The sequence below is a fragment of the Prunus mume genome, linkage group LG2 (genome assembly GCF_029339155.1).
Source record: "Prunus mume cultivar Tortuosa linkage group LG2, ASM2933915v1, whole genome shotgun sequence".
NCBI classification, from domain to species: Eukaryota; Viridiplantae; Streptophyta; class Magnoliopsida; order Rosales; family Rosaceae; genus Prunus; species Prunus mume.
The window spans coordinates 10,598,865-10,620,685 of record NC_142699.1 but is presented as its reverse complement, the minus strand read 5'-3'; the positions used below and the strand labels follow the sequence as shown (position 1 = coordinate 10,620,685).

General features: G+C 36.1%; 3 protein-coding genes across 15 annotated transcripts; 2 read left to right on the top strand and 1 right to left on the bottom strand.

Moving 5' to 3' along the window:
- Nucleotides 1-8,813: 8,813 nt before the first annotated feature.
- On the top strand, nt 8,814-13,104 carry LOC103320286 (polyadenylate-binding protein RBP47-like). 2 transcript variants are annotated; one of them, XM_008221949.3, is made up of 6 exons: nt 8,814-9,659; nt 10,883-11,363; nt 11,837-11,904; nt 11,986-12,116; nt 12,216-12,312; nt 12,674-13,104. In XM_008221949.3, the coding sequence occupies exons 1-6, from the start codon at nt 9,276-9,278 to the stop codon at nt 12,842-12,844; spliced, it is 1,332 nt and encodes a 443-aa protein (XP_008220171.2). In that variant the 5' UTR covers nt 8,814-9,275; the 3' UTR covers nt 12,845-13,104. The 2 variants fall into 2 exon arrangements, with proteins under 2 accessions (XP_008220171.2, XP_008220170.2); XM_008221948.3 differs by having other exon boundaries at nt 8,824-9,659; nt 12,671-13,104.
- Nucleotides 13,105-14,851: 1,747 nt separating this feature from the next.
- Nucleotides 14,852-18,812, top strand: HEMD (uroporphyrinogen-III synthase family protein). Of its 12 annotated transcripts, XR_001677239.2 has the most exons (11): nt 14,852-15,112; nt 15,748-15,835; nt 16,174-16,243; nt 16,476-16,594; nt 16,953-17,048; nt 17,162-17,217; nt 17,701-17,786; nt 17,896-18,030; nt 18,247-18,321; nt 18,411-18,655; nt 18,764-18,812. XR_001677239.2 is itself a non-coding variant. In XM_089046716.1 (10 exons), exons 1-10 carry the CDS (start codon nt 14,867-14,869, stop codon nt 18,393-18,395), a joined length of 939 nt encoding a protein of 312 aa, XP_088902842.1. In that variant the 5' UTR covers nt 14,852-14,866; the 3' UTR covers nt 18,396-18,812. The 12 variants fall into 12 exon arrangements, 11 of the variants coding, with proteins under 11 accessions (XP_088902842.1, XP_088902843.1, XP_008220161.2 ...); XM_089046716.1 differs by having other exon boundaries at nt 16,177-16,243; nt 18,247-18,283; nt 18,387-18,812; XM_089046717.1 differs by having other exon boundaries at nt 16,177-16,243; nt 18,247-18,283; nt 18,384-18,812.
- A 100-nt stretch (nt 18,813-18,912) lies between these two features.
- On the bottom strand, nt 18,913-21,250 carry LOC103320305 (serine carboxypeptidase 1-like). The gene is made up of 8 exons (XM_089044395.1): nt 20,857-21,250; nt 20,603-20,710; nt 20,231-20,508; nt 19,886-20,146; nt 19,675-19,781; nt 19,465-19,545; nt 19,243-19,354; nt 18,913-19,093 (listed from the first exon to the last, which is right to left on the bottom strand). The coding sequence occupies exons 1-8, from the start codon at nt 21,248-21,250 to the stop codon at nt 18,950-18,952; spliced, it is 1,485 nt and encodes a 494-aa protein (XP_088900521.1). The 3' UTR covers nt 18,913-18,949.
- Between the last annotated feature and the right edge of the window lie 571 nt (nt 21,251-21,821).

The following is a 21,821-nucleotide window of genomic DNA, read 5'->3' as shown; positions in this document are numbered from 1 at the left end:
CTTATGTTTTTTGCTTTATATATACTAGCCCCTTGGCACATGCGTTGGTTTTATTTTTTATTTTTATTTTATTTTTAGAATTAAGAAAAGATAACATAGATAGTTATGTTCCATAAAAGTATAACCTATTATCTTATTTTGTTTTTAATTTAAATTTTGTTAATATGAAAAATGTGAATTTATCATATTATTCTCATTTAATTAATAATTTCAATTCTTAGTGTTTGAATTAACCAAGGACATTTTCTGGTATTTTGAATATTTCACCATTCTTTGTCTTTTGTTTTATATATATAGATATACTAGCCCCTTGGCACATGTGGGTTTTATTTTTTATTTTTTATTTTATTTTTAGAATTAAGAAAATATAACATGGCTAGTTATGTTCCATAAAGTAGGACCTATTATCTGATTTTATTTTTAATTTTAATTTTTTTAATATGAAAAAATATGAATTTACCATATTATCCTCACTTAATTAATAATTTCAATTCTTAATGTTTGAATTAACCAAAAGTATTTTATGGTATTTTGAATGTTTCACTATTCTCTGCATTTTGCTTTATGTATATAGACTAGCCCCTTGGCACATGCTCACACATGTGCTAATTGGTTTTATCTTTTAGTTTTTATTTTATTTTTAGAATTAAAAAAGATAATGGGTAATTGTGTTCCATAAAAATAGGATTCATTATCTGATTTTTCTTTTAATTTTTTTAATATGAAAAAGTATAAATTTACCATATTATTCTCATTTAATTAATAATTTCAATTCTTAATGTTTGCATTAACAAATAGCATTTTCTGATATTTTGAATGTTTTACCATTCTCTACCTTTTGCTTTATATATATAGATATATAAACAAAAACGAAAAAGCTAGCAGCAGCTCAGTCAAAGAAAACGGAATCTCATAGCTCCCTTGTAGTGCTTGCTTTTCAATCCAAAAGATTCCTTATCTCAGTTACATTTTTGTGTGTTGTTTTCAACGGCTAAGATTTGACAGCTCTTGTAATGCTTTCTCTTCAAGTTGCAACAAAAGGTCTAGTTGGCTGATTTGCTGAATTCCCCATCGCCCATTTCAGGGAGAAGAAGTACTTAATCGATCGATCACAGTGCTAAGGAACCGACAGCTTCCTCCATTTTCTAGGGTCCAATGCATATTGGATGGTGGGACTTCCACGACTTTAGGAACCAATCCTTTCATTTTCAAGAACCCTTTTAGTCCTAGGGATTTTAGTGAGGTTAATTCCGGTTCGAAAATATTTTGAGTCTGAACGTCACACAGTGTTTTTAATTTACGTATTAAGATACAAAATAAATCGTTGATACATATTATAATATGAATGAATTGATAACACTATGTAATGGTGTTACAGTACTGAGCTCAAAGTAGAACGGATCTTTAGAAGTTTGATTTGAATACTAGTTTATAATCCCAGATACGCTATAAGCGGCTGGTGTGGATGTGTTTGTGGGGTTTGAAAGCTTGCAGACCTTTCTTTTCCTAGCAAAAACTATAGTTTTTTTCTGGCAAAGTTAGTGCGCACTGCGCACATGGCGAAGAAGATCGATCACTTGCAGACGAGCACTTTAAGTAATGCCTCTCAAGATCTTTGATTAAGGTAGACCAAATCTTAATTAGTTTAATTATATTCATTTGGTACACTAATTAATTATTGATCACCATTTTTTGTTTTGGAAAACCATGATTGGAATGACGTTTACACCTCCATTTAATTCCTATATTTTATTTCAAGTGGCTTTTCATGCGTCAAGTTGTTTCCCACCCGAGCAAAATTTATATCAGATACATGGTGATCTCGTATTAGGGCTACTTGGAGGGCTTGGAGTTGGCGAGAGAGAAATTAATCATGGCCAGCTTAAGTGCTCAACTTAAAAAGGAATTGGCATTACGTACGGCACAGTTTCAAGTGTACTCGTGGAATATTAAAGATTCAGTCAAAAGGAGCTTAGCCTTGGCTAGCCCCCCACACCATATCCTAGTCTGATTCTTATCATGATAGCTAGCCAGCACACCCGATGTATTCAAATGAGATTTTAATAGATTGTAATTACATGATTTTAATGTAATGAATTTTCATCGGATTTGCAATTATATGATTTTAATTCACTTAGAATTTTACTTATGATTTGAATAGATTGCAATTACATGATTTTACTTATATTTTTATACAAACTTGAACTTTATCATCCAACATCATTCATGATTGTGGCATGAGAGCAAGTCAGAGCTGAATCAAGAATGTAAATAGAAAATCATCACGAATATATGTGAAGGGTCTAGAGTGTCACCCAAGTAATTATGCCTTTACACCAATTGTTCTTGAAAAAATCATTTCGACAACTGTTTGTTTCATTGGTTTAGATTTTGAAACAGTTCATGAGTTTAGATTTTGAAAAATTAATGTTATCTGATGACTACTTAACATCTGTACCTTTGATATTTTCATCCCCAAAGAGTAGGAGATTCTGAAAAAAGTATCGAAACGATAAATTTGCTCCAAATAAGCTTGTCTACAAGGAAAGAAGAGCCATTGGAAAATGCTAATTAACTTCAAAAGAGGCAATATCTTCTCTCTTGTTAATGTTTCTTTATTGTCTCTCTTTTTTTGTACAATAGAAAGCATGAAAAAATAGTGGGAAAAAAGAAGAAGTATGACAACATATATGAGAATCAGGCATAAGAGGGTGGGATTTGTTATGTGATTTGGTATTTATATCACACACTCAAAAGTCTCACACAATACACCATTTAATGAAATACATTGAAATCAATAAGTTTTTGAATAGCACGGTACTTTTTCTCATCTTTTAAAAGTCCTAATTAAATATAACTGGACTTATATTGATTATTTAAAAATCCTAATTGAATACCACAAGACTTTTATTGATTACTTAAAAATCCTAATTGAATACCGTTGTACTTTTAAGCTTTAAAACAAATCCATTAAAATCTCAATTGAATACACCCTCTAACTTTCGCACACAGCTTAGCTATTTACACGTAAGAAGTCATTATTCCTCATTGAAAAATCATTCTCAGATACATATGCTAAAATAAATTATTGGAATTACAATTAGAAAAGTTTATGTACGTACATGTCAGACACACAATGTGCCTGCTCTACTACTCTAATAAGACTGTTGGTAGCTAGCTACTCGCTCTCCAAGCTGCGGACGCAAGTTGGGTTTGAGCAGCAAAAATTAGATTTGCAAGGGGCAAAACCCCAGCTTCCAACAAGCACTAAGTATGTATAAGTCAAATGTTGGTTTCATACCAGAAACGTCTCATCAAACCCCCGGCTAGTGGATCTGGATATTTCGCACCATTTAAATTTCTTCCTTAATTTGCTCAAGCATCAGATAAATTTACTTCCTAGAGGAAAGCTTAATTACTACCCAGTTTAACATACATGTGGGTTATGCATGGGGCATGCAAATGAAGGAGTGAAAGATTATGTTAGATTCTCCAAAGCGAATCTTTGGGGAACATAATCATTTTCGCGTTTAATTATATGTAATTTTCTATATATTTTCAAGTTATTCACTTCATTACGCCAACTACTCTCCCCCATCCAAAACTCTATATAAACCCTCCACTGCATTCAGCTGAAGCCACAACACACAAACACATCACTTCTCTCCTCTTCTGTCTCATTTGTCTTTCTGAGTTTTTCAAGCTTAGCTCTAGTCTCCCCAGCTTTCAGAACCTGATCAATATGGCCAATGGCAAGCTTATGTGCCCCAGTGTTTTTCTTCTTGTGTTAATTTTCTCTTATGGGATCATTTCAACTGAAGAAAGGCTGATGAGAACATATCTTACAAACCAGGCAATATTACACCGCAAGGTGTTAGAAAATGAAGTGGCTGCAGGCTCTGCGCCACCAACGCTAACCTACGAGAGTGTTCCTGACGATAATTATCGACCCACAACACCAGGGCACAGTCCTGGCGCTGGCCATAACGCCGGCCATTCTGGTGGACCTGAGTAGGGCCAAACCAGTAAATTAATTATTTAATTATTTAATTATGGTTCGGTTAAGTTAATGATTATCATGAACTGTTTGTATTATATATGCATGAATAATTTGGTTCAGGTGAGTATCTTATAATTCTTATGTTATGTAATTGCTTTCCTTTGTGTAATTTTGGATATGTAACCGATTGTATCAGTTAGTTAATAAAGTTTGATTTTATTTCCCATGCATATGCGTGTTACTTAATTTTGAGGATCGAAGTTGACATACTTTGTATCAATGCAAACTATTTTCTATGATTTTTTGAGCATTTATATAAGCTTAAGTTTGTAAAACACAAGGATGAAAATGAAAATCTTTTACAAATGGGCCGCCATATATATTGTTAATCATCATTGAGTTAGTGGAGCCTATTCATGAATAAACGGAGCACTACCAAAAATTATTTGGAGAACAAATTTTGGCAAACATATATGACAAGCGCAATCTTTCTCTTCTTCCTTTGCCTATGTTACAGAAATGAGATCAAAGTAACATTTCTATTTAGACCGCCGCATCTCTAATAAAGACAAGACTCTAAATAAGTGATTATTAAATGTGGTCCAAATAATTTTTAAAAATAAAAAAACTTGACTCGTTAAAATTGAGGAGACAAACTCCTCCTCAAAACAAATGGGGTTTTTAAACCCACCCTCGGCTGCATTTTGTAAATTTGGAATTAGTAATAATTCTTTTGGATATATATTTGCATGTGGATGTCTTACCATATTTTATGTGTTTTGAGGATACCTTCCATATTTACATATTACATTCAATAACGGTCATAAACAACCTCCTTGGCTAAACTCTATAAATACCTAGATTACATTCAGTGCAGACACATCTTGATCATCACCTCCCTTCACCCCTCTCTCAACTTTCGAACCCTAATGACCATGGCCAAGCTTATGCTTCTTCTTGTTGCACTGATTTTCTCTTATGGAGTCATTCTGAAGAAAGATCATTGAAGAGCGAAGAGGCCTATGTGAACTCAGAGCCTATAAAACCACTCAGAAAAATCAACAGTCCTCCTAACCATATTGGCAATGTTGTTGTAAACTTAGGCAATGAGCCTGCTCCACCCAGATTGGTTTATAGCATTAAAGAAGAAGAAGATGCCTTTCGACCCACATCACCAGGCCACATTCCTGGTGTTGGTAATTGATATCTGTGTAATGGACCTCATGTCAGTTCATAATAAAGTTGGATTTTCTTTTCCCATTGGTTAAGTTAAATTCAATTAGTTACATTTCCATGTGAGAGAGTTTGAGCCAGACCGAGGGAGAAACCTATATACATAATGGGCTTTTCGGAAAAAAAAAAAAAGACATAACCATGGGCTCTTTGTGGGCTTACCATATGTGGGCCAGTAGAGGTCCACGATACCATAAACACAGACTTGTTTTATTTACCCAAAAAAGAAAATAATTCTGGAACACTATATGAAATCAACGAACTGCTGCATGAATGCCAAATCTAAAATTCTGAAGCGTTTTCAGCCTATTTTCTGGTAAACTCCTTCCTGAATTCTTAAAAAGGAGAGAGTAGCAAAGGACCACTACACAGAGAGTAGCAAAGGCCCGCCAGTGTAGTAGTTTGGAGTAAATACTCTTTATGCAAGATTCTTGATTCGAATCTTAGCATTCGTGTAGTGTGTGTGAATTTAGCATATTATCTTCTCTCTCAATAGGAAAAATTCTCAAAGAAAAAAAGGGAAAAAAAGAGAGAGTATTAAAAAGCTAACATCCTCTTAAATGAGCCTATGAATTTTTCTAATAGTATTAGTGGCGAGGGAATAAACTTCTTCTTGAGTGATTTTATGACCGATTAAAAAAAAAGGAAGTCAACAATATATTTAATCATAAATGTTAAGTATATATTAGTGATAAATTTGCTCATAATTTCTACAACTTAAAGAATTAATCCATGGTTATCGGGTTCAGTAAGTCAAGTAAACACTACAAATACCCTGCATCACATTCTATTCTAGCCACACCTCTACCCTCTCATCTCACTCTCTCTCAGCTTTCTAAACCCTCAAAATTTTGTCCTCATTATGGCCATGGCCAAGCCCAAGCTAATCTGGGCAAATATGTTTCTTCTTGCATTGATCTTCTCTTATGACATCATTTCTTAAACTGAAGCAAGATCGTTAACGTTGAACACAGCTTACCCAAATGAAACACACAAGATAATTTTGTCATCCAAAACCAAAAAACCAGATGACGCAACGCTTGCTTTGCCCTCAAAATCAAGTTACACAACTGTTGCAGTGAAAGAAGAAGATGCCTTCCGACCCACAAGACTAGGCCACAGTCCTAGTGGTGGTAACTGACCTACTGGATATGTTTGTATTTTATGATAAGCGATAGAATATCATTGATGTGAAAAAGTTAATACAATAAGTTTGAACTCGTATCAAGAGCAAAGGAAATTCCTTAATCACGAATTACGATCCTCGTACAGTACATCAGAAATAAAATCATGAGGTTCCTCGAACCAGTATAGAGAACTCTCGATATGCAAGGCAAAATGCGCTAAACGATAATCCACACCATTGGCAGTACGACGAATATAGGTAAAACCTTATCTAGTGACCTATGTCGGCAAGCTCTTGGTATCCTCCACCACTGGTCCAATGACAAACCTATCTATGGAGTTACTTCAAAGTGCTGTAACGATCTGGAGAGCATCACTTTCAAAGACAACATTTTAAAAACCCCTTTCCATCACGAATACTGTACCTATTGGATATGTTAAATGTGAATGTTATTAATCTAATGTGGATGTTATGTTCCTCGAGAGCATCACTTTCAAAGACAACATTTTAAAAATCCATTTCCATCGCGAATATTGTACCTACTGGATATGTTAAATGCCAATGTTATAAATCTCATGTCAATATTATGTTATTGGAGAGCATCACTTTCAAAGACAACATTTTAAAAACCCTTTTCCATCGCGAATACTGTACCTATTGGATATGTTAAATGTGAATGGTATAAATCTCATGTGGATGTTATGTTCCTCGAGAGCATCACTTTCAAAGACAACATTTTAAAAACCCCTTTTCATTGTGAATACTGTACCTACTACCTACTAGATATATTAAGGGCAATGATTTAGATTCAATATTCAACACCAAAATAAGTGATGCCTAAGTTTTTTCAGTTCAATAAAATCATAGGTTAAAACTCATATGGCTTAAAAAAAGTAGTTAAAATTATGATGATTTACAAAAATACAAACAATCCAAACATAAATGGAGAAAAAGGAGTGGGGAAATCACCACTCTATATTAAATGTGAATGTTATAAATCTCATGTGGGTGTTAATTTCTTTAAATAAATTAAGTTAAATTTTATTCTCCTATATATAGTACTTTTCGGGGTTCTAGTTTTAATATGAATTTTTATCATTGATTGCCTATGTGAAGGAGGTCATTGCCTCCCAAGCCGGCTTTTACACGAGCAATGTGATTTTCTCATTTTTCTTATTACTTAAAAGAAGAGTGAAAAAAACACAAAACAAAACTCCTCACGTTTCCTTTCTTTTTTTAATATAATAAAAAGAAACTATTCGAGCTTAGTTAAATTGATTAGAGCAGATGTAATTCTAACTCTGCATTTGAGTTTAAATCCCTTATTTGTAATTTAGATTAAATAAAATAAAAATATCTTTTGTATAAAAAATAAATAAAATACTATTAGTTTACACAGGAGAATATAAAATTATGAGTTATTTGTTCCACTCATAAGAATATAAAATTACGTTTATTATAAATTTATATTCCAAATCATGGTTCAATCATCAATTTCATCACAATTTAGGCATAGCCCACACCCAGAGCCCACCCAGCCCTTACCTCACCCAACACCAAGGCCCAAACTACCCTAAGCCTTGGAGCTGCCATGTGCCAGATGTACACAATAATTGCTCCACATAAATGCTTGAACTAAGATAATTATTATGTTACCTATAAAGTTGACCATACATACTTTGACTTTTACAACATGTTTATTTACTTAAAATGTGTATTGAAAATCGATTATACTTTTCCTTAAAGCATGTGGCTCCAACATTAAACCCATAATCTAATGCCCGGAATAACCTAAAAATAAGATTGATTATGAGTTAATAGTTGATTACATATTCATTATTCTCTCTCGTATGTTTCACTCATTCATTCCAAGTAAACATGTCATTCGAGTGTTTGAGATTTAGCGCAACTCCTCTCTCTAATCCAACAAATACCTTTATATTGCTTTTTAATCATTTATATCACTCCTTAAGATAAAGAATATAGGAGTTGATGAGGACAAATAACATATTCACCGAATTAATATTTAAGAAAAAATTAATTACACGAATTAATATTCTCATAGTTGTTGATTCAGGCTAGCATTTTCTCTTTATAAATCTAATTCTATTTTTTTTTTCCCCTTCTGTTATATTCAGTGCCCAAAAAAAACACACACGCAACAACAAAAAAGGTAACCTCTGAAATTCTGTTCCATCCAACAAAACTTTCCACAAAAAGAGCCAAACTTTTGTTTGGGGATCAAAGATCTCCTTCTGGGTTCCCTGACCCGTACTTATCCATATTGGTAAAAATCAAGATTATTTTTACCGCAATAAATCTTCACTGAATTAAAGAACAGATGATGACGTCACGCGGTGAATTCGACGTTTAAGGTAAGTTGAATGAAGGAGAATCCAAAAGGCAAATCCAAAGCCCAAAGAAAATATATTTATAAAAAAAAGGGAAAATAAAAAACAGAAGCAAATTAAATTTAAAAAGGAATATTTTTTGTAGGAGGGCAAAACCGAAAGCAAGTGCAGCTGGCGGCGGATCAACAAAAACAGAGTACAAAACCACAACTGAGTCTCGATGCATATCTCATATCTATATTAGTTGTGTGACAAATCCAACGGTGGAGAGCAGACCCTCACCGTCTGATCCAACGGCTTACAAAACAACCGCGTTTTACGAAGCCAACCCATGAATCCGTCATCCTCAAAATAAATCCTCCCTCTCCCCCCGCAGTCCAAAGCCCCTCTTCTCTCCCTCTCCCTCTCACTCTCTCTCTCTCTCTCAAAACTCCAGATTCGGAAAAACTCTCTCTCTCTCTCTCTCTCTGCAACTCCAGAAGTCGTTCTCGGATTCATTGAATCTAACTTTCTTTTAAGTCGAAACTGCGTCGTTTTAAGGGAGGGAGAGAGAGTGTTTGTGACGATGCAATCGAACGGTTCTGATTCGTCGGTGCCGCAGCAGGAGCAGAGTAATCAACGGCCGCAGCAGCAGCAGCAAGCGGCGCAGACTCAGGCGCCGCCGCCGCAGCCGCAGCCGCAGCAGTGGATGGCGATGCAGTACCCGGCGGCGGCTATGGTAATGCAGCACCAGATGATGCCGCCTCAGCATTACGCGACGCCTCCTCCGCCGCCACCTCAGCACTACATGGCGTACCACCAGTACCAGCAGCAGCAGCAGCACGTACAACACCTTCAGCAGCAGCAGCAGTTGGGATCTAGCGGCGAGAATAAGACCATCTGGGTCGGTGATTTACACCATTGGATGGACGAGAATTATCTCCACACCTGCTTCGCTTCCACTGGCGAGGTCCAATCTCTTCTCTCTCTCTCTCTGTGCATATTTATATGTACATGTACACGTCTATATATATTTCTTGTACACGATTTTCATGTGTCTATATATGGATTTTTTGACTGATAACGTGGGTATAAGTTTAAAAGATGAAACTTTTATTTTGTTTTATTGGAGAAAGTTGGCATTTGGATTGAAAGTTGAAAGCTTTGAGGTTTCTGCTTAATTGGGTTGTAAGCATTTCGATGTTTGAAGGTTGGGTTTTTCTGATGTTGTTTGTATAGTGTTTCTTTTTTTCAAATAATTTTCGTTTTGTGTGTGTTGGGTTTTATGGGTTGGAATATTTATCTGAACTATATTTGGTATACATGACAAAATGTTAAAGGTGTAGCCTTTTGTGAATGAATGCAAGTGTTAAGCTGAACACAATTAGTGAAGGACTAAAGAGGATATGCAGTTTTGACTTTTGAGAGTAACTCGTTACTGAAAAGAAGAAGGCATGGTTATAATTGTATGCTATTGGAAGTGTTTTTTTTCCCTTTTGGTGGCTCATTTTGTATGAGAATGTGCAAGAACATTATATGTCTGGGCCCTTTCTCATTTGGGTGTTTTGAGGCAATTATGAAATACGCGAGCTCTGGAAGTCTTTTAGATGTGAAGGTAAATCATGACCATGAATCTGTATTACTATAATAGTAGAATATCCGGCTGGGACCTTACTAGTTTACTAAAAATGTAGAGGAAGTCGTTGAATTTAATCCCAAAAGTAAAAAGCTTTATATTTTGAGTGTATATGTTGGTCAACTTGTGGGTGCTTGGAGCTTCATCTGGCTATTTCAATAAAATAGAACGGGCAAGAACTTTGGTTCTGCTCACTTCAATCTTCTGTTATATTTTCTAATCAAATACATGCATCGACCTTCATAAGACCTGGTTCTGACAGAAGGTATATTTAGGAAAAGTTATGTTTTTTTGCCCCGTAGGAAAGACTATATTTATTTCTTTATTACTTTCTTTATTCTTTTTCCCCTTCTACTTTCTTTATGAAGCTTGTAAAATTTTAATTCGTCACATCTCTTCCAATTAATTGAAGACTAAAACTGTTCTCAGCTGGAATATATTTTTTTGAAAACAAACTGTCTTTTATTTCCCAGTTAAACTGATTTCTTGAAAAAAAAATTACCCACTATTTTTTTTACTTTGCCTTTTTTCGGTAACACAATTCTTATGTCATGTAGATTGCCTCCATCAAGGTTATTCGGAATAAGCAGACTCTTTTATCAGAGGGCTATGGATTTGTAGAATTTTTTTCACATGCAACAGCTGAGAAAGTTCTACAGACCTATACTGGCATTTTAATGCCCAACACAGAACAACCCTTCCGTCTGAACTGGGCAACATTTAGCACGGGCGATAAGCGTTCAGATAATGCTCCTGATCTTTCCATTTTTGTAGGAGATTTAGCTGCAGATGTTACAGATAGTTTATTGCACGAAACTTTTTCTAGTAAATATCCGTCTGTTAAAGCTGCAAAAGTTGTCTTTGATGCCAATACTGGCCGTTCAAAGGGTTATGGTTTTGTGAGGTTTGGAGATGAGAATGAAAGGTCACAGGCTATGACTGAAATGAATGGTGTTTATTGTTCGAGCAGACCTATGCGCATTGGGGCTGCAACTCCTAGGAAATCATCTGGATATCAGCAACAGTACTCTTCACAAGGTATTTAATTCTACTTTTTGATAAGAAGGTGTGTAGTTCTAGTTTTTGATAAGAAGGTATTTGGCTGTGCTTGCCTTGTATATTTGAAGTTGAACTTTGTTACTTCAAATTTTGTGTATGTATTGTAAGGCTTTATAAGAGCATCTGGGTGCTGTAGTTTTACTTCTGTTATGGCAATGAGCAGCCAAGCTGTTTATCTCCTAACATTGTTCATTTTGGTAAGTACCAGCCTGTTTTCCCATGTATTGCACATTAAAATGATATCTTTCTGGAATAGTTATAGTCATCAACCTTCTTCTTTTGATAAGCTATTCGTAATTTTCTTGCCCTTTGTGATGTATTTGTCCACCACCCTGGTAGATTGTTGCATGTCCAAACTATGATTTTATATTGTGAAAGAGGCAATCTTTGCATAACCATGGCTTGAATATTATACTCTTTTATCTGATTATATTTTGGTTCTGTTTGTACAGGGGGGTATGTTTCAAATGGTACACCAACCCAAGGGTTCCAATCTGATGGAGATTCTACAAACACAACAGTGAGTCTTTTATTCTCATAGTTTTAAGTAATGGAGACTATCTTTCTTTCTCCCCTTGGCTGACTTGTGTGTCAATTATAGATATTTGTTGGAGGGCTTGATCCTAATGTTACCGATGAAGATCTCAGGCAGCCCTTCTCTCAGTATGGAGAGATAGTCTCTGTTAAAATACCTGTTGGAAAAGGATGTGGTTTTGTACAATTTGCAAACAGGTAAACAGTTGGTCATGATATTGCTCTGCAACATTAGTGGTGGTATACTTTTTATTTGACAACGAGTTGGCACATGATCCTTTTGATCTCATGTAACAGAAATAACGCTGAGGAGGCATTGCCGAAACTGAATGGCACAGTAATTGGCAAGCAAACAGTCAGACTTTCATGGGGCCGCAATCCAGCAAATAAGCAGGCATTGTTTCTCTCTCTTTTGATAAATACCATCCCCAAAACAGAACCCACCTTTGTTATGTTTGGTTGTTTTTTATGAAGTACAATTATAAAGCCCCTGCCATGCCATTAGCTTGGACATATCTTTTATCAATCCTTGCTAGGGTAGTCTATACATGTTTCACTGTTATTATATGATCGTCTTCTACAATAACACAATTGAAAAGTGAGAACTCCTGCAGTTCAGTTATTGCTTAGGAGACATTATCCAATATTCGTCAATAACCTTGGATGCCACTCATTTTATTAATATTATCTGCCACTAGTTTCCTCTTTTTCTTTTTTCTCACCACTTTGTTTTCCTTGGTTTTGATTTTCAGCAGTTTAGAACGGATTTTGGCAACCAATGGGCCGGAGCTTACTATGGAGGACCAGTTTATGACGGTTATGGTTATGCTCTGCCACCACATCATGACCCAAGCATGTATGCTGCGGCCGCGGCTGCATATGGAGCCTATCCTGTTTATGGCACCCACCAACAACAAGTAAGCTGAGCCAGCAGCTACTCCTGTGCTGTAAGGCAGGTACCGACAGTGAGGAACCGAGCGAACTGCATGAGTAGTTTTAGTAATCAGACTTGATGACTATAGAGTCGCTTATTCTGTAATTTGCTCGGGTCTCTGGAATTTTTTATAAAATCCCTCTAATTGTGGAGTGGAACTGAATTTTGACAACTTGAGGTAGGTATGTAAGGATTTGGTTGATCATTTCTCTAGAATTACGTAATTTTAAGAGAAACTTATTCTTGGATCAACACATTGACATTGCCTCCATGAATTGAAAAGGTGCGAGACAATCTTGGGCATGCTTTTGCAGAAGCTGCACTGCTGTGATGCTATCTTGTGGTGTGTGTGCTTTGAATTGTCACCAAACCTAGTGTGGATCAATGAAGCATGCATAGGAAACTGTCAAACAGAAAAAGCATTAGTATGAAGCTTTTACTTGGGCCTCGGGAAAACGTAAATTGTTCCCGAAATTTCGAATAACCGACACATCTATAATCCAGAGACTCTGGAGAATGAGATGGGGCTAGCTAGAAAATGCAGGTATATTCTTGATAATTAGAAGCAATAACTTGGAGGACAGGAAATAAAATATTGAGTTAGAGCATCATGTGCGTAGCATGTGTTAATGATAGTAGACAACAACTATCAATCTATCATCATTGTGCATTGTGCATTGTGCATTGGCAGGTCCCAAGCTTTTATGTATATATTTGACAGCTGAAATCAACGTACGGGGGGCCATATAACGCTTAAACTTACTCAACAGTCATATATCGTAAAAAGCAGAGAGTTTCAGAAAACACATACAGGAGGATGCATATAATATATTAGCGTAATGGAGCTCGCAAGTGTTGGAATCATGGGGCGCACAACACCCCAGGGTTGGGTTGGGGCAGTTGGGACACATGGGGACCAAAATTTAGCAAAACACTAAGTAGTGGACGAATTTGATACCAAGGGTACGGTACGGAGACAAATATAAAAAGATTAGCGAATTTGAAACTCCTCTTTTAGCTATCTACACTTTAACTTGAATATCTTATTATTTTCTTTGCACTCGTTCTCAATCTTCAAACTTATTTATGCAGTAACATCAATCAAATTGGTAATCATTTGATTAAGTACTGTTAATCAAAATATTTAGTTCTTCTTTATTTCATCATATTTCTGAGACTATAATTTAGTTGATATTTTGCATAGACACAGTTCCATCATCAATTCACGTTGCAAGATGAGAGAGAGAGGAGGCACAGGGGTAAATGTAACGTTTTTCTTCAAATTTTCAGATGTGAAAAAATTCAATAAAAATTACTTAGGCAACGGTGGGAGATTAAAAAGCAAGGAATCCTGTCCGACCATTTAAAAAAAATCCCATATAAAAAAAAATGGCGTGACTACGTGCCGCACAATCATTGCTCAAAAGACAAGCACATGACAGGAAGCTGATTGGTTGGATGCTCGGAGGACAGGCCACAGCCATGTGACACATCCATCCAAGAACTGCCATGCGTCGCATATATTCATTTCCACGTGTCATACTTTGGCCGTGTGGGTCAGTTAACTTACTGAGGACAAATTTATAATTTCAGAGGCCAAGAGCATCCATAGTGGGGAGGTGTATATAGAGTATATGTTAAATATACATCCTGAGTTATTAGAATCGTTTTTAATGGAGAGATGTAAATGAATGTAAATATACATCACTATCATGGGGATGTAAAATAAAATATATATTTACATCTATTTTTACATCCTTTGCATGCAGGATCCCACCCGAGAAAAGAGAAAAAATAAAAAAAATCAACATAAAATGCTAGGATCCACAACTACAGCCCCGAATTTACACTTTCTCATTGGAGTAAAAAACATATTTATACCCTTCGAATGTGTAAAAGGGATGTAAAAATGACTTTACACCCATTAATTTATACCCCATACTATGGATGCTCTAAGCAGAAGATTAATATTAATTAAACAAATTAATAGAATAATTAGATTGCTATACTCAATATGGTAATAGCTGGCCTTGTGCGATCCTCTCTGTGCAACACGTTTCCAATGGCACACCTTTCTCTTTCCTCTCTCTCCTCTGCTTCCTATTCACCTTCTTGTCCGCTAATTCACCGGCGAATCTTCGCGGTTGCTTCTAGAATCCAAGCTTCTTCTTCTTCTTCATCAATCTCCAATTCGAATTCGACCCCCAAAGTCGTCGTGACCAGAGAGCGCGGCAAGAATGGCAAGCTCATCAGCTCTCTGGTATGCGTTCTCTCCGTCTCCGCCATTTTCGTTTTGAGATATTCTTGAGGTGCTGGAATTTAGCTGTTCCGATACACCGTTGCGTTCCCTTCGATTTCTAGGGTTCTACATTTTGATTCTCTGTCGTTTTCTAAATCTTATCTTGTAAATACTCTGCATTTGTTATTAATTGATGGTGTCCAACTATGCAAATCGTTTTAAATTTTTATGCCCGCGATTTGGCTTCGAATTGCCAGCGTAAGGTGTTTGATTAAATGTGAAAGTGATTGCCAATGTGTGGCATTTCTTTTTTTAGCATTTTAAATCTTTAATTTTTATGTTTTGGTATTTTCACTGATTTTCGAATTTCAATTCTCTGATTCTCTCCTAGACTGAGACTGAGTTGTTTGAGTGTGAACAATGGATTTTCACACCTTAAATCAATAATCAGTAGCAGTAGCATTGCTTGGCTTTCTGGAATATCATATCCAGTAGACATTTTTTGCGCATCAAAACAATGCATATGTATGCATTATTAATGTATGTGTTTATATGTATGTATGTATGTGTGCATGCATGTTTGTATGTATCTATTAATATGTACTTGTAGCATATAGGTTGCTTTGGCTAATGAGATATTCAAATGTTGAGTACAGGCCAAGCAGGGAATCAGCTGTTTGGAGCTTCCCCTCATTCAGCATACACGGGGGCCTGATCTGGAGAGACTTCCTACTGTATTAAGCGGTAACTTCTCCAACTTTATTCTTTATTTTTGTTTGTGATGTGAAGCAGTTTTGCAGATAATGCCATCAGATTATATGATAAAAAGACCTTTCTTCCCTATGACAACTTGCAGGAGTAGCTGTTAATTACATAGCTTTTTCCTTCTGTCACTCAGTCTACTGCCTCATATTCTTATTAAACCCATTCTGTCCTTTTGCCCCAAACTTCAACTGCATCTTTCTTTCTCTTTTTCTCCGTTTTCCATTTTTAAAGTTCTAGTCATGCTCAGCTAGCATAGTCCAAACAAATGTACTAACATTTTCTACTAACATTCTTCTTCTAATGGTCCTTGTTGGCAGCAGATACTACATTTGACTGGATTGTCATAACTTCTCCTGAAGCGGGTTCAGTCTTCTTAGAGGCATGGAAGTAAGGGATATAACATAATAAACTAGAAAAGTGGCTAATTTTGCATTTAAAGACTTGTATTTTGTTTCTTTCTTGCTCAAATTTGACTTGAATTTGTCTTTGCTTCAAATTGATAGTATGTCCAGAAGAAGTATGGAGAAAAGGCCTTTAAAAATTTCCAGTTTTAGTATCAACTTTGTTGATATTTTATATTCTCCAAATTAATAGACTTTGCCCTGTTGTTGGCCTTTAGGGCAGCTGGAACTCCAAATGTTAAGGTAGGTGTTGTGGGGGCTGGTACAGCAAGCATTTTTGAGGAAGTAATACAGTCATCAAAACAATCCCTCAATGTTGCCTTTGTGCCATCAAAAGGTACTTATGCATATAGACTAGTGTAGGCAAGCATGTAATACCGTACAAAGTGTACTATTGCCTGTTATGCTTCCTTCAGTCATTAACAAGACCCAAGAAAGACAAACTTTATCTTAACACTTAGTGGAAAGCACTGAATACTATTTAAATCAAATTATAGATGGATTGGAGAATAAATATCCCCACAAAAAAAATTCTTGTGATGAAGCAACATTCTTCTAGCTTGCTGAGCTTGATTTTACTATCGTTTTCTTTTGTTCAATATATGACTCAATATTGTGGGTTATATTATTTTCTCGTTTTAGCCACTTTTGGATTCTAACCTTGGTTTTCTTTTGGGGCAACTGTAACTCCTCAGCAACAGGCAAGGTTTTGGCTTCAGAGCTTCCTAAGAATGGGAATAAAAAGTGCACTGTTTTATATCCTGCTTCTGCAAAGGCCAGCAATGAGATTGGTATGTGGAATGCTTCAATCTGAATACCCGCTGGTTGTGGTTTACAAGATTAGTGTTGTCACTTTTTTATTTTATTTTCATTATCCTTTTTCAACTTGGCCTATTTGTTTCAGAGGAAGGCCTGTCCAATCGTGGATTTGAGGTGACGAGGTTAAATACGTACACAACGGTATGATAACTTATCTTCGGCATGCAAGTGTGGGCCTCCTTATATTGGTTTTAAGTAATCATCTATAATTTATATTGTTGTATAAAGGTTTCAAAAATTTGTTCTTATTGGTTAGTAAATACATATTTCATTTCTGTATGTTTATTGTCATCAATTGGTCATCTTTTCTATGTGTTACTGTTGAATTTCATCAAAGATAATTGCCTTTCCAGGTTTTTTTAAATTTATTTTAGGGATTATAGTTGTCTGCTGTAAATGTCAATACATCATTGATACTCATTACGCGTCCCTCCTCCTGCTTCTCAATCATTGCCTCACTCTGGTCTAATGTGGACATGTGGACTTTGTTATGTTTGTCTGAACCTTTTTATTATAGGTTGCGGGTCTGCAGTTGTATGGTATATTAACACTAATTGTACTTGTGATAGCTAATGATTTATTTCAGTCAGAACTTAGAAAATGATTTTGGATATTTTCTTCTAGGCCCCTGTTCATAATGTCGATCAAATGGTTTTGAAGCTGGCACTTTCAGCCCCTGTCATTGCAGTTGCTTCTCCTTCTGCCATTCGGTGAGTAACTCGTTACTTGTTTGTCTTATGACATGTAGACTGGTTTCTCTGAGCTATCATGTCGGGATAGACAACTTTACTTAATCTGAGCTTGTCTCCATTGCAACAGTGCCTGGGTCAATCTTATTTCAGAGTTAGAGCAATGGAACAATTCAGTTGCCTGTATTGGTGAGACAACTGCTAAGGCTGCTAAGAAATTAGGCTTGAGAAATGTTTACTACCCAGCAAACCCAGGTCTTGAAGGGTAATATGAACTTTTCTAACCTTTTCTTATATACTATTATTACCACAACACTAGTTTGCATTATATAACAGTGTCAGTCATACAATTTAATTTGATATTCCTGAAGACTTTCATTAGCCTTTTCTTCTAAGTTTGGATTTCCTTATTTATAATTCTTCCCCCCGATAATTTTTCTATAATTTTTTAACAAATATTTTTTAAATTTGTGGACGACAGATGGGTGGGTAGCATCATTGAAGCGTTGCAAGCAAATGTCTGTCTGTAAACTTGTAAGCATTGTATTTTTTCCAGGTAGATTTTTGCTTGTACTAATTTTAGTAACCTGCATCTCCTTTTTTCCCGTGGGTATATAGTAGATTACATGAACAGTGCGTCTCCAGTTTTCTCCCAGGCCCATGAAGGCTGACAAGGAGATGGTGTAGAATTGAGGCAGCACGAAGAACAAACACACGGATAGCGAAATTTCACAATTTCTGCATAAACCAGCTGCAAAGCAAGTATTTAATATTCTGCAAGCAGCAGGACAGAAAGCTTCCTCTAAGCGGCCTGTGAAGAGGCTGTTGGGATCAAATGTGGAAGAGAAAGCTTGTTCTCTTAGATGTATAATTCGTTATTTAGATAAAAGGTAGGGAATTCTTTTCTCTAGCTTTGTTCATTTTTTATTATTCTTATAGTGAAAGCTCATTTTATGAGAGTTCTTTTCATTTTCATCTTATGTCACACACTTTAACAGCCGTAACGATGCTGATGAATGAAGGATAGATTAGAGTGATTTATAACTATTTTTATTCTCGAGCTTCAATTATTAAATAAGAATTGAAAACAGGATTTACAGATCAAGCACTGTTGAACCCTTGGAAATAAATTAAATACATAGATATTCAAATAATATTGAGGGTAATTAAATAATTGAGTACTCTTAAGAGGAAGGAAGAAGCTCCCCCTTGAGGAAGGATGAGATCAAGGTTAGCGCTCTCTGTGGTTGATAGCTAGGAACCATGTGCCCAGCTCCCCTCACTGTGGCAAATGTCAACCCTTTGTACCCAATCACATATCCTCCAACCTGCATCCCAACCAACGTTGATCATGAGAAGAAAAAAACCCCAATCAAATTCAATGTATCGTTGACAATTCGATATATATATATATATATATAGAGAGAGAGAGAGAGAGAGAGAGAGAGAGGGGATGTAGGATGAATTTATCCATTACCTCACCATCGGAGTACCATGGCCGCCATGAAGTCCTGAGCTGCAGCTTAAGGTTGTTTATAGAGTATCTGGAAGATGTGACTGGTACTCTCCCATCAGTGTCTCCACTGTAAGTTAGCATACAACCATGCATTATCAAAAATTTGTGGATGAAAATAATATGCGGAAAGGGGTTTTGATTATAGTTAAAAGCTTGATCAATTCAAGGCTCTCTCAGATGTATATCCAAAAACTTATCCCACTGGCTGTGAGCTGCTTTATTGTGGGTAGAAGAGACACTGGGCTGTCCGTCCATCCAATATTACTACAGATAATGCAGAGAAAAAGAAAAAGGGTTAGAAATTCAGAACCTGTTTTTTCAGCTAGTATATCATTTGAGAGGATCCAACACTAGAGAAAAACAGATCCTCAATGGAAATCAATTTAGGCATACCCGCAAGCTGACCAATTCGTAGCTTTAACATGAAGAGCTGATTGCACTTGAACAAGATTTAGATACGCCTCCACATAATTACTAGAGCATGGATCGAAATGATGAACCTGAACATGTAAATAAAACCATTACAAAAGGCTCTGTTTTTACTGTAACTTGGAAGCTCTCTGGTTTTAAAACCAAAACCATAATTTGTTTGTTAGAGACTTACAGAACCAGTTGAGACAGATTTGGATTCTGATATTCTGCAGAGGGGAGCGTAGATGTTGTAAATGTCAACGTTATACTCTCCGCACTCGCGGTCTGATCGGAGTTGATATTTAAGACATGTGTCGGAGGGTTTATCGGAAGCAAAGTCAGCACAATGCTTGTGTATTGCTGCATGAGTTTCGTCAGAGTTCAAAGCATGTGTCCACAAGTAATCATAAACTCCCATATCACCGTCATAATCATCAACCCAAGGATTCCCAATCTGCATAATTAGCAATTAAACACATCAACTTATTAATTCATCTTTGAGGTTAATTAATGAAGTATTATATATATATACACTCACTGCAATGCCTTTGAGATTGATAATTTTTGTTTGATTGGTGATTTTGTTTTGTGAGAGAATGGTGTGAGCAAGTTGAGGCACATAATGGCCAGCATAGCTCTCTCCAGCGATGAAGAAATCTCTGGTTTTATATTGAGGAAACCTCTCCAGCCAGTTTACAAGAAATGTGTAAGAGTCCTTTGCCGTTTGCTTGTCACCCACGCTTTCGTAGTCCGATGTTGTGTTGGAATATGAGAACCCAACTCCTGCTGGAGACTCCAAGAAGATCACATTTGCCACTGCCCCCCATGCAATTTAATCTCACTGCTGATTAGTACTAAACCCTAAAGTGCAGAGATTAATTTGAGATTAGAACATGAAAGCATTTCTTACCCTTGTTCCAAGCGTAGTCATTACGGTATAGCGTCCTGTTATCACTGCTGACCCTGAACGGTCCAAGTTCTTCCATGGCTCCATATCCAAGCGACGAGCATCCTGGTCCTGCATTAAGTACACAATAGTCCAGTTTAATCCGGGCCACCAAATGTAGCCTATAACTTTGATTGAAAGGTATATAAATAATGTACCATATATATGCAGAGCAGAGGAAAATTTTAATTAATAGTTTTAGGATGTATATTATTTACCTCCATTTAACCATAACACTAGAGGTTTGGTTGAAGAATTATGGGGTGACTCTACAAAGTAGTAGAACAAAGCTCTCCCAGCTTTAGGATCCACAGTAACATAGCCTGCATATTGATCAAAGTTTACTCCAGCTGGTTGGCCGGGCAAAGCTTCAATTTTATCAGCTTCCTTCAACCCATGTTGGGAGCCAACGTACACCGGAGAAAAAGAGTCCTCTACATCATCTAAGCCAACCCACGATTTACAATCATGAGGAGGATTAGTCCCGGATTTGCGAGACTTAATCAACTTATTGAGGTTGTTAATTTGGTGATTAGCATTGCATGATATGGAGAGCAAGGCTAATTGGTAGCAGAGGAGGAGCAGCAAACATGTTGGCAGTGAAAGTTTCATGTTGATATAATTTTGGGTGGAATATTAAGTACTGAAACCAAGCTTGGGATGAGAATTTATACAAAAAATTTGAGATTTGACGAGTGAATTTATTGCCAGGATTATTATAAAATGAATCCATTTGGAAATGGAAGGATTGAACGAATTTGAGATTTGACGAGTGAATTTATTGCCAGGAGGATTATTATGAAAACACTGCATATTATATATTACCTAGATACTGTGATCTTTTTTTTATATAATTTTTTTCCCCGATTTTTGTTTATCGAAAAGAGCAGTTTAGAGCATTATCATTACTATTAGGCCGGGCGGCTAAGGGTCTTTTTTTAAACTGTTTTTCCCCATTTTCACACTGTTTTTTGATTAAAACATAACTACTAATTAAATTAATTATATAAAAAAAGAGAAATTCGTATTATGATATTCAATCGGCTATTTACAGATTATAGCCGAGCGGCTATACTCGTACCGGTGCCATACGTTAGATAGTCTAGCCGCACGGCTATATTCTGGATTTTTTGTATATAAAATAAAGTATAGCCGGGCGGCTGAGGGTCTTTTTAAAAAAAAA